At 47.2% G+C, this 15,404-nt stretch overlaps 1 protein-coding gene across 1 annotated transcript in view; it reads right to left on the reverse strand.

Annotated features, from left to right (window-relative positions):
- Positions 1–10,501: 10,501 nt before the first annotated feature.
- Positions 10,502–15,404, reverse strand: part of LOC115187777 (oxysterol-binding protein-related protein 3) — a 103,781-nt gene continuing 98,878 nt past the window's right edge. The window contains exon 12 of the mRNA XM_029746805.1: positions 10,502–10,661. Coding sequence (XP_029602665.1) covers positions 10,530–10,661 — 132 coding nt within the window. The 3' untranslated portion in view covers positions 10,502–10,529. The remainder of the gene's footprint in view (positions 10,662–15,404) is intronic.

The raw sequence follows: 15,404 nt of genomic DNA on the forward strand, positions 1-15,404 counted from the left end.
CAACAGACTCTGATTCACTGTGTGTGTGTGTGAGCTCCCTGAGGATACCAACAGACTCTGATTCACTGTGTGTGTGTGTGAGCTCCCTGAGGATACCAACGACTCTGATTCACTGTGTGTGTGTGTGTGAGCTCCCTGAGGATACCAACAGACTCTGATTCACTGTGTGTGTGTGTGTGTGTGTGAGCTCCCTGAGGATACCAACGACTCTGATTTACTGTGTGTGTGTTGTGTGTGTGTGTGTGTGTGTGTGTGTGAGCTCCCTGAGGATACCAATGGACTCTGATTCACTGTGTGTGTGAGCTCCCTGAGGATACCAACGGACTCTGATTCACTGTGTATGTGTGTGCTCCCTGAGGATACCAACAGACTCTGATTCACTGTGTGTGTGTGTGAGCTCCCTGAGGATAACAACAGACTCTGATTCACTGTGTGTGTGTGTGTGTGTGAGCTCCCTGAGGATACCAACGGACTTTGATTCACTGTGTGTGTGTGTGTGTGTGAGCTCCCTGAGGATACCAACGGACTCTGATTCACTGTGTGTGTGTGTGTGAGCTCCCTGAGGATACCAACGGACTCTGATTCACTGTTGTGTGTGAGCTCCCTGAGGATACCACAGACTCTGATTCACTGTGTGTGTGAGCTCCCTGAGGATACCAACGGACTCTGATTCACTGTGTGTGTGTGTGAGCTCCCTGAGGATACCAACAGACTCTGATTCACTGTGTGTGTGTGTGCTCCCTGAGGATACCAACAGACTCTGATTCACTGTGTGTGTGTGTGTGTGTGCTCCCTGAGGATACCAACAGACTCTGATTCACAGTGTGTGTGTGTGTGTGTGAGCTCCCTGAGGATACCAACGGACTTTGATTCACTGTGTATGTGTGTGTGTGTGAGCTCCCTGAGGATACCAACGGACTCTGATTCACTGTGTGTGTGTGAGCTCCCTGAGGATACCAACGGACTCTGATTCACTGTGTGTGTGTGTGAGCTCCCTGAGGATACCAACAGACTCTGATTCACTGTGTGTGTGAGCTCCCTGAGGATACCAACAGACTCTGATTCACTGTGTGTGCGAGCTCCCTGAGGATACAACAGACTCTGATTCACTATGTGTGTGTGAGCTCCCTGAGGATACCAACGGACTCTGATTCACTGTGTGTGTGAGCTCCCTGAGGATACCAACAGACTCTGATTCACTGTGTGTGTGTGAGCTCCCTGAGGATACCAACAGACTCTGATTCATTGGTGTGTGTGTGTGAGCTCCCTGAGGATTACCAACAGACTCTGATTCACTGTGTGTGTGTGGTGTGTGTGTGAGCTCCCTGAGGATACCAACAGACTCTGATTCACTGTGTGTGTGTGTGTGTGTGAGCTCCCTGAGGATACCAACGGACTCTGATTCACTGTGATGTGTGTGTGTGGTGTGAGCTCCCTGAGGATACCAACGGACTCTGATTCACTGTGTTGTGTGAGCTCCCTGAGGATACCAACGGACTCTGATTCACTGTGGTGTGGGAGCTCCCTGTGATACAACGGACTCTGATTCACTGTGTGTGTGTGAGCTCCCTGAGGATACCAACAGACTCTGATTCACTGTGTGTGTGTGAGCTCCCTGAGGATACCAACGGACTCTGATTCACTGTGTGTGTGGAGCTCCCTGAGGATACCAACAGACTCTGATTCACTGTGTGTGTGTGAGCTCCCTGAGGATACCAACAGACTCTGATTCACTGTGTGTGTGAGCTCCCTGAGGATACCAAACGGACTCTGATTCACTGTGTGTGTGTGAGCTCCCTGAGGATACCAACAGACTCTGATTCACTGTGTGTGTGAGCTCCCTGAGATACCAACGGACTCTGATTCACTGTGTGTGTGTGTGTGAGCTCCCTGAGGATACCAACAGACTCTGATTCACTGTGTGTGTGTGTGTGTGAGCTCCCTGAGGGATACCAACGGACTCTGATTCACTGTGTGTGTGTGAGCTCCCTGAGGATACCAACAGACTCTGATTCACTGTGTTTGTGTGAGCTCCCTGAGGATACCAACAGACTCTGATTCACTGTGTGTGTGTGAGCTCCCTGAGGATACCAACAGACTCTGATTCACTGTGTGTGTGTGAGCTCCCTGAGGATACCAAACGGACTCTGATTCACTGTGTGTGTGTGAGCTCCCTGAGGATACCAACAGACTCTGATTCACTGTGTGTGTGAGCTCCCTGAGGATACCAACGGACTCTGATTCACTGTGTGTGTGTGAGCTCCCTGAGGATACCAACAGACTCTGATTCACTGTGTGTGTGTGAGCTCCCTGAGGATACCAACGGACTCTGATTCACTGTGTGTGTGTGAGCTCCCTGAGGATACCAACAGACTCTGATTCACTGTGTGTGTGTGAGCTCCCTGAGGATACCAACAGACTCTGATTCACTGTGTGTGTGAGCTCCCTGAGGATACCAACGGACTCTGATTCACTGTGTGTGTGTGAGCTCCCTGAGGATACCAACAGACTCTGATTCACTGTGTGTGTGAGCTCCCTGAGGATACCAACGGACTCTGATTCACTGTGTGTGTGTGTGTGAGCTCCCTGAGGATACCAACAGACTCTGATTCACTGTGTGTGTGTGTGTGAGCTCCCTGAGGATACCAACGGACTCTGATTCCCTGTGTGTGTGTGAGCTCCCTGAGGATACCAACAGACTCTGATTCACTGTGTTTGTGTGAGCTCCCTGAGGATACCAACAGACTCTGATTCACTGTGTGTGTGTGAGCTCCCTGAGGATACCAACAGACTCTGATTCACTGTGTGTGTGTGAGCTCCCTGAGGATACCAACGGACTCTGATTCACTGTGTGTGTGTGAGCTCCCTGAGGATACCAACGGACTCTGATTCACTGTGTGTGTTTGAGCTCCTGAGGATACCAACAGACTCTGATTCACTGTGTGTGTGAGCTCCCTGAGGATACCAAAAGACTCTGATCACTGTGTGTGTGAGCTCCCTGAGGATAACCAACAGACTCTGATTCACTGTGTGTGTTAGCTCCTGAGGATACCAACAGACTCTGATTCTCACTGTGTGTGTGAGCTCCCCTGAGGATACCAACGGACTCTGATTCACTGTGTGTGTGTGTGTGTGTGTGTGAGCTCCCTGAGGATACCAACGGACTCTGATTCACTGTGTGTGTGTGAGCTCCCTAGATACCAACAGACTCTGATTCACTGTGTGTGTGAGCTCCCTGATGATACCAACGGACTCTGATTCACTGTGTGTGTGTGAGCTCCATGAGGATACCAACAGACTCTGATTCACTGTGTGTGTTGTGTAGCTCCCTGAGGTATACACACAGACTCTGATTCACGTGTGTGTGAGCTCCTGAGGATACCAACGACTCTGATTCACTGTGTGTGTGTGAGCTCCCTGAGGATACCAACAGACTCTGATTCACTGTGTGTGTGAGCTCCCTGAGGATACCAACGGACTCTGATTCACTGTGTGGTGTGTGTGAGCTCCCTGAGGATACCAACAGACTCTGATTCACTGTGTGTGTGTGTGAGCTCCCTGAGGATACCAACGACTCTGATTCACTGTGTGTGTTGTGAGCTCCCTGAGGATACCAACAGACTCTGATTCACTGTGTGTGTGTGAGCTCCCTGAGGATACCAACAGACTCTGATTCACTGTGTTTGTGTGAGCTCCCTGAGGATACCACAGACTCTCTGATTCACTGTGGGTGTGTGAGCTCCCTGAGGATACCAACGGACTCTGGATTCACTGTGTGTGTGTGAGCTCCCTGAGGATACCAACGGACTCTGATTCACTGTGTGTGTTGAGCTCCCTGAGGATACCAACAGGACTCTGATTCACTGTGTGTGTGAGCTCCCTGAGGATACCAACAGACTCTGATTCACTGTGTGTGTGAGCATCACCTGAGGATACCAACAGACTCTGATTCACTGTGTGTATTGTGAGCTCCGGAGGATACCAACGACTCTGATTTCACTGGTGTGTGGAGCTCCCTGATGATACCAACATAGCATCCTGATTCACTGTGTGGTGTGTGAGCTCCCTGAGGATACCAACAGACTCCTTGATTCACTGTGTGTGTGTGTGAGTCTCCTGAGGATACCAAACAGACTCTGTATTCAACTGTGTGTGTGTTGTGAGGTGGCTCCCTGAGGATCCAAGCAGACACGGAGTCACTGTGTGTGTGGGTGGTGTGTTGAGCTCCCTGAGGGATACAACGGGACTCTGATTCACTGTGTGTGTGTGTGTGTGTGTGTGAGCTCCTGAGGATACCACGACTCTGATTCACTGTGTGTGTGTGAGCTCCCTGAGGATACCACAAACGGACTCTGATTCACTGTGTTGTGTGTGTTTGTGTGTGTGTGGTGTGAGCTCCCTGAGGATTCCAACGGACTACTGATTCACTGTGTGTGTGTGAGCTCCCTGAGGATACCAACAGACTCTGATTCACTGTGTGTGTGAGCTCCCTGATGATACCAACGGACTCTGATTCACTGTGTGGTTGTGTAGAGCTCCCTGAGGATATCCAACAGACTCTGATTCACTGTGCTGTGTGGAGCTCCCTGAGGATACCAACGGACTCTGATTCACTGTGTGTGTGTGAGCTCCCTGAGGATACCAACAGACTCTGATTCACTGTGTGTGTGTGAGCTCCCTGAGGATATCAACAGACTCTTATTCCTGTGTGTGTCTGTAGCTCCCTGAGGATAACAACAGACTCTGATTCACTGTTGATGTGCTGTGTGTGTGAGCTCCCTGAGGATACCAACGGACTTTGATTCACTGTTGTTGTGGTGTGTGTGTGTGTGTGAGCTCCGCTGAGGATACCAACGGACTCTGATTCACTGTGTGTTGTGTGTGTGAGCTCCCTGAGGATACCAACGGACTCTGATTCACTGGTGTGTGTGAGCTCCCTGAGGATACCAACAGGACTCTGATTCACTGTGTTTGTGAGCTCCCTGAGGATACCAACGGACTCTGATTCACTGTGTGTGTGTGTGAGCTCCCTGAGGATAACCAACAGACTCTGATTCACTGTGTGTGTGTGTGAGCTCCCTGAGGATACCAACAGACTCTGATTCACTGTGTGTGTGTGTGCTCCCTGAGGATACCAACAGACTCTGATTCACTGTGTGGTGTTGTGTGTGTGTGTGTGTGTGTGCTCCCTGAGGATACCAACAGACTCTGATTCACTGTGTGTGTGTGTGTGTGTGAGCTCCCTGAGGATACCAACGGACTTTGATTCACTGTGTATGTGTGTGTGTGTGAGCTCCCTGAGGATACCAACGGACTCTGATTCACTGTGTGTTGTGAGCTCCCTGAGGATACCAACGGACTCTGATTCACTGTGGTGTGTGAGCTCCCTGAGGATACCAACAGACTGCTGATTCACTGTGTGTGTGAGCTCCCTGAGGATACCAACAGACTCTGATTCACTGGTGTGTGTGTGAGCTCCCTGAGGATACCAACAGACTCTGATTCACTGTTGTGTGTGTGAGCTCCCTGAGGATACCAACGGACTCTGATTCACTGTGTGTGATGAGCTCCCTGAGGATACCAACAGACTCTGATTCACTGTGTGTGTGTGAGCTCCATGAGGATACCAACAGACTCTGATTCATTGTGTGTGTGTGTGAGCTCCCCTGAGGATACCACAGACTCTGATTCACTGTGTGTGTGTGTGTGTGTGTGAGCTCCCTGGGATACCAACAGACTCTGATTCACTGTGTGTGTGTGTGTGTGTGAGCTCCCTGAGGATACCAACGGACTCTGATTCACTGTGTGTGTGGTGGTGTGTGAGCTCCCTGAGGATACCAAACGGACTCTGATTCACTGTGTGTGTGTGAGCTCCTGAGGATACCAACGACCTCTGATTCACTGTGTGTGTGTGTGTGTGTGTGTTGTGAGCTCCCTGAGGATACCAACGGACTCTGATTCACTGTGTGTGTGTGAGCTCCCTGAAGGATACCAACAGACTCTGATTCACTGTTGTGTGAGCTCCCTGATGATACCAACGGACTCTGATTCACTGTGTGTGTGTGAGCTCCCTGAGGATACCAACAGACTCTGATTCACTGTGTGTGTGTGAGCTCCCTGAGGATACCACGGACTCTGATTCACTGTGTGTGTGTGAGCTCCCTGAGGATACCAACAGACTCTGATTCACTGTGTGTGAGCTCCCTGAGGGATACCAACAGACTCTGATTCACTGTGTGTGTGAGCTCCCTGAGGATACCAACGGACTCTGATTCACTGTGTGTGTGTGAGCTCCCTGAGGATACCAACAGACTCTGATTCACTGTGTGTGTGAGCTCCCTGAGGATACCAACGGACCTCTGATTCACTGTGTGGTGTGTGTGTGAGCTCCCTGAGGATACCAACGACTCTGATTCACTGTGTGTGTGTGTGTGTGAGCTCCCTGAGGATACCAACGGACTCTGATTCACTGTGTGTTGTGGTGTGTGTGTGTGTGAGCTCCCTGAGGATACCAACGGACTCTGATTCACTGTGTGTGTGTGACCTCCCTGAGGATACCAACAGACTCTGATTCACTGTGTTTGTGTGAGCTCCTTGAGGATACCAACAGACTCTGATTCACTGTGTGTGTGTGAGCTCCCTGAGGATACCAACAGACTCTGATTCACTGTGTGCGTGTGAGCTCCCTGAGGATACCAACGGACTCTGATTCACTGTGTGTGTGTGAGCTCCCTGAGGATACCAACGGACTCTGATTCACTGTGTGTGTTTGAGCTCCCTGAGGATACCAACAGACTCTGATTCACTGTGTGTGTGAGCTCCCTGAGGATACCACAGACTCTGATTCACTGTGTGTGCGAGCTCCCTGAGGATACCAAACAGACTCTGATTCACTGTGTGTGTGTGAGCTCCCTGAGGATACCAACAGACTCTGATTCACTGTGTGTGTGAGCTCCCTGAGGATACCAACAGACTCTGATTCACTGTGTGTGTGTGAGCTCCCTGAGGATACCAACAGACTCTGATTCACTGTGTGTGTGTGTGAGCTCCCTGAGGATACCAACAGACTGATTCACTGTGTGTGTGTGTGTGTGTGAGCTCCCTGAGGATACCAACAGACTCTGATTCACTGTGTGTGTGTGTGTGTGAGCTCCCTGAGGATACCAACGGACTCTGATTCACTGTGTGTGTGTGTGTGTGTGAGCTCCCTGAGGATACCAACGGACTCTGATTCACTGTGTGTGTGTGAGCTCCCTGAGGATACCAACGGACTCTGATTCACTGTGTGTGTGTGTGTGTGTGTGTGTGTGAGCTCCCTGAGGATACCAACGGACTCTGATTCACTGTGTGTGTGTGAGCTCCCTGAGGATACCAACAGACTCTGATTCACTGTGTGTGTGAGCTCCCTGATGATACCAACGGACTCTGATTCACTGTGTGTGTGTGAGCTCCCTGAGGATACCAACAGACTCTGATTCACTGTGTGTGTGTGAGCTCCCTGAGGATACCAACGGACTCTGATTCACTGTGTGTGTGTGAGCTCCCTGAGGATACCAACAGACTCTGATTCACTGTGTGTGTGTGAGCTCCCTGAGGATACCAACAGACTCTGATTCACTGTGTTTGTGTGAGCTCCCTGAGGATACCAACGGACTCTGATTCACTGTGTGTGTGTGAGCTCCCTGAGGATACCAACAGACTCTGATTCACTGTGTGTGTGAGCTCCCTGAGGATACCAACGGACTCTGATTCACTGTGTGTGTGTGTGTGAGCTCCCTGAGGATACCAACGGACTCTGATTCACTGTGTGTGTTTGAGCTCCCTGAGGATACCAACAGACTCTGATTCACTGTGTGTGTGAGCTCCCTGAGGATACCAACAGACTCTGATTCACTGTGTGTGCGAGCTCCCTGAGGATACCAACAGACTCTGATTCACTGTGTGTGTGTGAGCTCCCTGAGGATACCAACGGACTCTGATTCACTGTGTGTGTGAGCTCCCTGAGGATACCAACAGACTCTGATTCACTGTGTGTGTGTGAGCTCCCTGAGGATACCAACAGACTCTGATTCACTGTGTGTGTGTGTGAGCTCCCTGAGGATACCAACAGACTCTGATTCACTGTGTGTGTGTGTGTGTGTGAGCTCCCTGAGGATACCAACAGACTCTGATTCACTGTGTGTGTGTGTGTGTGAGCTCCCTGAGGATACCAACGGACTCTGATTCACTGTGTGTGTGTGTGTGTGTGTGTGAGCTCCCTGAGGATACCAACGGACTCTGATTCACTGTGTGTGTGTGAGCTCCCTGAGGATACCAACGGACTCTGATTCACTGTGTGTGTGTGTGTGTGTGTGTGTGTGTGTGTGAGCTCCCTGAGGATACCAACGGACTCTGATTCACTGTGTGTGTGTGAGCTCCCTGAGGATACCAACAGACTCTGATTCACTGTGTGTGTGAGCTCCCTGATGATACCAACGGACTCTGATTCACTGTGTGTGTGTGAGCTCCCTGAGGATACCAACAGACTCTGATTCACTGTGTGTGTGTGTGTGAGCTCCCTGAGGATACCAACGGACTCTGATTCACTGTGTGTGTGTGAGCTCCCTGAGGATACCAACAGACTCTGATTCACTGTGTGTGTGTGAGCTCCCTGAGGATATCAACAGACTCTTATTCCCTGTGTGTGTGAGCTCCCTGAGGATACCAACGGACTCTGATTCACTGTGTGTGTGTGAGCTCCCTGAGGATACCAACAGACTCTGATTCACTGTGTGTGTGAGCTCCCTGAGGATACCAACGGACTCTGATTCACTGTGTGTGTGTGTGTGTGTGTGTGTGAGCTCCCTGAGGATACCAACAGACTCTGATTCACTGTGTGTGTGTGTGTGTGAGCTCCCTGAGGATACCAACGGACTCTGATTCACTGTGTGTGTGTGTGTGTGTGTGGTGTGTGAGCTCCCTGAGGATACCAACGGACTCTGATTCACTGTGTGTGTGTGAGCTCCCTGAGGATACCAACAGACTCTGATTCACTGTGTGTGTGTGAGCTCCCTGAGGATACCAACAGACTCAGATTCACTGTGTGTGTGTGAGCTCCCTGAGGATACCAACAGACTCTGATTCACTGTGTGTGTGTGAGCTCCCTGAGGATACCAACGGACTCTGATTCACTGTGTGTGTGTGAGCTCCCTGAGGATACCAACGGACTCTGATTCACTGTGTGTGTGTGAGCTCCCTGAGGATACCAACAGACTCTGATTCACTGTGTGTGTGAGCTCCCTGAGGATACCAACAGACTCTGATTCACTGTGTGTGTGAGCTCCCTGAGGATACCAACAGACTCTGATTCACTGTGTGTGTGTGAGCTCCCTGAGGATACCAACGGACTCTGATTCACTGTGTGTGTGAGCTCCCTGAGGATACCAACGGACTCTGATTCACTGTGTGTGTGTGAGGTCCCTGAGGATACCAACGGACTCTGATTCACTGTGTGTGTGTGAGCTCCCTGAGGATACCAACGGACTCTGATTCACTGTGTGTGTGTGTGTGTGAGCTCCCTGAGAATACCAACGGACTCTGATTCACTGTGTGTGTGTGTGAGCTCCCTGAGGATACCAACAGACTCTGATTCACTGTGTGTGTGAGCTCCCTGAGGATACCAACGGACTCTGATTCACTGTGTGTGTGTGTGTGTGTGAGCTCCCTGAGGATACCAACAGACTCTGATTCACTGTGTGTGTGTGTGTGTGTGTGAGCTCCCTGAGGATACCAACAGACTCTGATTCACTGTGTGTGTGTGTGTGTGAGCTCCCTGATGATACCAACGGACTCTGATTCACTGTGTGTGTGTGTGTGTGTGTGTGAGCTCCCTGAGGATACCAACAGACTCTGATTCACTGTGTGTGTGTGTGTGTGAGCTCCCTGAGGATACCAACGGACTTTGATTCACTGTGTTTGTGTGTGTGTGTGTGTGAGCTCTTCAGGATAACAACTGACTCTGAACAGAAGGAGAGGTGTTTACAACTAACAATCCCTTCAGTCTAATCTTGTAATCAGTTGTTGTCTCAACACTCAGCTTGATAAGTAGGAGTTGGAGCTGTCAACACTAAGCATCCATATTGTAACAGTTAGGAGTAGAAAACAGTGCTGAACCTGTTACTCTGTAACAACTAAGGAGATGTTGTGATGATACCCACTCACCATTACAGAGGGGCTAAACAAGCAGTGAGTGGGACAACACCTGTTGTATTGGGACTAAGGCCAGCAGATTATAAAATGCTATTATAATCATATAGCCTGTTCTCACTAGATAATAATGCCAATGATGATGATCAGGGTTGTAAAATTCTGGTAACTTTTACAAAGTTCCCAGGTTTTTCCAGAAATCACAGTTTAGATTCCTAGAATTAGGAGGGAATATGCATAAAATCCAGAATCATCTGGAATCTGGAATCCTCTGACAAGTTAGTGGAATTTTGTAAACCTGATGATGCTGATGTGGGAGGGAGGGTGTGTCATCATGCACGTCATCATGCATGTCCCACACCCACCTGTAGGGGACCAGAGAGGTTTATGAGCCCAGTGGAGGGTTCTGGGACGCAGCGGGACTCAGCGTGAATGTTGCTCAGACGCTCTCTCAGTTCAGAGTTCTGGGCTATAGCCTGGATGGAACAACAAACAACCAGCGTTCTGTTTCAGCACACAGCCACACACACAATGCTGGGACGTATTCATTAGTGCACACCGTAGAAAAACCTTTTGCAACAGAAAAAGAAAAACACAAGTGTTTCTTATTGGACACATCCCTCCGTGTTGCAGTCTGTTATCTTCTGTTTGGTGCATAGTGAATATGACCCTGGACACCAAAACACCACTTATCTCTACTGATTGGTACGGTTCATACTTTTTCTATTTTCCTAATCAAACATTTTCTATCAAACATTTTCCGCATTACTTGTGTTTCTGTCAATTCAAAAATATAAATGTTTGAAATGTGATTCTGCACAAATACAGCCAACCACTTATAGATTGTGTGAATGGGTTGATCATGTACTGAAAACAGGTGCTGTTTGAACACAGAGCTGTGGGGAAGATGTGATGAGGTGCCTACAGATATCTCCCCAATACGCCCTGAGAAGACCCAAACAAGATGAGATCTGCCTCATCAGTAGTAGGAGTGCTCTAGAGATATCTCCCCAATACGCCCTGAGAAGAACCAAACAAGATGAGATCTGCCTCATCAGTAGTAAGAGTGCTCTAGAGATATCTCCCCAATAAGCCCTGAGAAGACCCAAACAAGATGAGATCTGCCTCATCAGTAGTAAGAGTGCTCTAGAGATATCTCCCCAATAAGCCCTGAGAAGACCCAAACAAGATGAGATCTGCCTCATCAGTAGTAGGAGTGCTCTAGAGATATCTCCCCAATAAGCCCTGAGAAGACCCACACAAGATGAGATCTGCCTCATCAGTAGTAAGAGTGCTCTAGAGATATCTCCCCAATAAGCCCTGAGAAGACCCAAACAAGATGAGATCTGCCTCATCAGTAGTAAGAGTGCTCTAGAGATATCTCCCCAATAAGCCCTGAGAAGACCCACACAAGATGAGATCTGCCTCATCAGTAGTAGGAGTGCTCTAGAGATATCTCCCCAATAAGCCCTGAGAAGACCCAAACAAGATGAGATCTGCCTCATCAGTAGTAGGAGTGCTCTAGAGATATCTCCCCAATAAGCCCTGAGAAGAACCAAACAAGATGAGATCTGCCTCATCAGTAGTAGGAGTGCTTAAGAACAGAGGTGTCTTTCAAGAGTGACTTAGAGAGGCAAGACATCGAAGAAAATACAATGTCACTTCCAGACATTGATATGCCATTAGGGCTGGAGGTCATGGATGAAGACCGTCATGAATAAATGAAATAACCGTCATAACCGTTTAAAAAAACGAACAGCTGACTGAAGACGAGATGACCAGGCACTCTTGTGGTTGAGTCTGTTTCTGCGCTAACTTTATGTAACTTTCTGTTGCTCCTTGCTGAAACAAGCAAGGTGTTTTAGCAAAGTCTTCAGTTGCCTTGGCAACACCTCCCTCTCTGCAGCAACAGCACACATAGAAATATAATGAATAGAATGGGCTTGGAACCTCTAACCCTCTAAGCCCCGCCCCCCTTGTTTATTGTTGCAACCTCGGACATTTTCCCTGCAAGACCAATTCCCCATTCAACCACTGGTGAAATGCCCTCACAAAGATCTCCAACTGTGTTTCTAATACACAATGAAATGAAACACAGACTAACCCTTGCTAATCAGGAAACTCTTGGGTTTGTTGTGGTGGACTGTCATTACAATTGCTTCACGGAAACGCGGTACAATTATTTTTCTAGTGTAGCTAGCCACTGAATGTAGGGAAGTCAAATGTTCAGGCAGCTGCACAGTCACTATGGAAACTAGTCTAGAGCGCATGGTTAAATTGTGTTTAGTAGCATTTTTAAACTCTCTCCATGGTTAAAGATAGTGAGAAATATATGTCATTGTTATAAACATCTGTGAGTGTGCTTCATACAGTATACTATGGCTATGACTGGTTGTCATCTAACGTCAGGTAGATGTAGGATACCAAAGTTCCTTGAGGTTTGTCTGTTAGAAGAGCGCAAATGGTGCAATGTCGCCACTGCTATTGTCCCAGTTCCATTGATTTCAATTCAATATCAATGTGAGTGATTCATTTGCGCAAGCTATTGATTACAGTAGATCAAGCTAATCAATTTGTGTCTTGAGTGACAGCTTGGTAAATATTGGTGCATGAGCAGTTTATAAGGCACTAATTTAGCAAAATACAAATCATCTGAATACAAGTGTGACACGTGTGTGTCGGGAGTAACTTTTATGTATTGATCTTCAAAATATCATGACTTATTTCAGCAAACTGATAATCCAAGAAAGAAGAGGAGTAGGCAGCCAGTACGTTGCATAAACCTTAGTCAACTATTACCAGAAATAAATACAAAAGAACAGCATATTTATTATGAATTTCAACATCTAAAACTGGTGTTTCAACAGGATTCTACTGTATCAGGTAAAAACGACTGAATGAGCCAAAAAACGTGATATGATTTATTGATTTTGATGATATTGGTTAAATTGTGAAAATAATGTTTATCCTGGCTACTGAATGTCTCTGAATTCACTGTCAGCATGCAGTCAAAGCTATCACCACTTTTGGAGCTACCTAGTACTCTCAAATCGTATCCTGATGTTGACAGCAGATGGGAGATGTATTCATAACATTGCTGACATAGCTAGCTAACATACACTACCGTGCAAAAGTTTGGGGTCACTTAAAAATGTCCTTGATTTTGAAAGAAAAGCACATTTTTTGTCCATTAAAATAACATCAAATAGATCAGAAATACAGTGTAGACATTGTTAATGTTGTAAATGACTATTGTAGCTGGATTTGTTATTGAATATCTACATAGGCGTACAGAGGTCCATTATTATTATTATTATTACTTTATTTAACCAGGGAGGCCAGTAGAGAACAAGTTCTCATTTACAACTGCGACCTGGCCAAGATAAAGCAAAGCAGTGCGACAAAAACAACACAGTTACACATGGGATAGACAAATGTACAGTCAATAACACAATAGAAAAATCGATATACCGTGTGTGCAAATGTAGTAAGATTAGGGAGATAAGGCAATAAATAGGCCATAGTGGCGAAATAATTACAATTTAGCATTAACACTGGAGTGATAGATGTGCAAACGATGATGTGCAAGTAGAGATACTGGGGTGCAAAAGAGCAAAACAAATAAAAATAACAATATGGGGATGAGGTAGTTGGGTGGGCTATTTACAGATGGGCTGTATACAGGTGCAGTGATCGGTAAGCTGCTCTGACAGCTGATGCTTATAGTTAGTGAGGGAGATATAAGTCTCCAGCTTTAGCTTTTGTCTAGTTTGAGAAACAGACGCCTCACAAGTCCTCAACTGGCAGCTTCATTAAATAGTACCCGCAAAACACCAGTCTCAACGTCAACAGTGAAGGGGCGACTCCGGGATGCTGGCCTTCTAGGCAGAGTTCCTCTGTCCAGTGTCTGTGTTCTTTTGCCCATCTTAATCGTTTTATTGGCCAGTCTGAGATATGGCTTCTTCTTTGCAACTCTCCCTAGAAGGCCAGCATCCCGGAGTCGCCTCTTCACTGTTGACGTTGAGACTGGTGTTTTGCGGGTACTATTTAAATGAAGCTGCCAGTTGAGGACTTGTGAGGCATCTGTTTCTCAAACTAGACACTCTAATGTACTTGTCCTCTTGCTCAGTTGTGCACCAGGGCCTCACACTCCTCTTTCTATTCTGGTTAGAGCCAGTTTGCGCTGTTCTGTGAAAGAAGTGGTACACAGCGTTGTATGAGATCTTCAGTTTCTTGGCAATTTCTCGCATGGAATAGCCTTCACCCACAAATGCCTTCATCCAGCTGGAAACAGCAGAAGAATCTGCCGTTTCCAGCTACAATAGTCATTTACAATATTAACAATGTCTACACTGTATTTCTGATCAATTTTATTTTATTTTAATGGTAAAAAAAAATACTTTTCATTTAAAAATAAGGACATTTCTAAGTGACCCAAACTTCTGAACGTTAGTATACATCTAGAGAAAACAAGTTGTATTAAGTGGCTAGCTAGCTAGCGTCAGAGTAAGTTGGTTTAGGCCTCGTTTTCAGAGTCATTTTTAGTAAGCAGAGAGCGTGGGCAGGAAGTGCTGACAGGAAGGCCCTAATCTCACACACACCCATGAAGAAGTTTCACTTAAACTCACCAACGGAGCACAGAGGAGGATGAACATTGAGAGAAATAAAGGACGTTGAATATCCCCAGGTCAGACTAGTTAGGAGAGACCTAAAAGGAGGAGTCAGGTAACCACAGTGATAGGGGGCTCGGATCATTATGAGATAATGCTCATATCATTTGGTATTGGAACCCACACCCTCTTCGGGGGTTAGGGGCTACTTGCGTCACGACTCGCTTGAGCCTGGGGCGGGGAGGAGCCTGTGCTTTAAGAAAGGGTAAGGAAAAATGTGTGGTTAGTGGTTGACTGAAAAAAGCCCCTTTAAGACTGAAAAATCCCCTTAAAGGGTTAAGAGCGGGATTGCAGATGCAGGTGCAAGATCTTGTAGAGGGACAAAAAAAACACAACTAATATAAAATATACTGCGTCAGTAAAATGTATATAGTATGTATAAGCTGGAAGTAGAAGCCTAAATGTTGTTGTACATTAGTATACTCCAATTAGGGGAGTGGTGGTAGGGTTAGGGGACTGGTACTGTATGTATTTATTTCAATACATACAGTACCAGTCTAAAGTTTAGACACTCATTCCAGGGTTTTTCTTTATTTTTACTATTTTCCA

Source organism: Salmo trutta, unplaced genomic scaffold (assembly GCF_901001165.1).
Source record: "Salmo trutta unplaced genomic scaffold, fSalTru1.1, whole genome shotgun sequence".
NCBI classification, from domain to species: Eukaryota; Metazoa; Chordata; class Actinopteri; order Salmoniformes; family Salmonidae; genus Salmo; species Salmo trutta.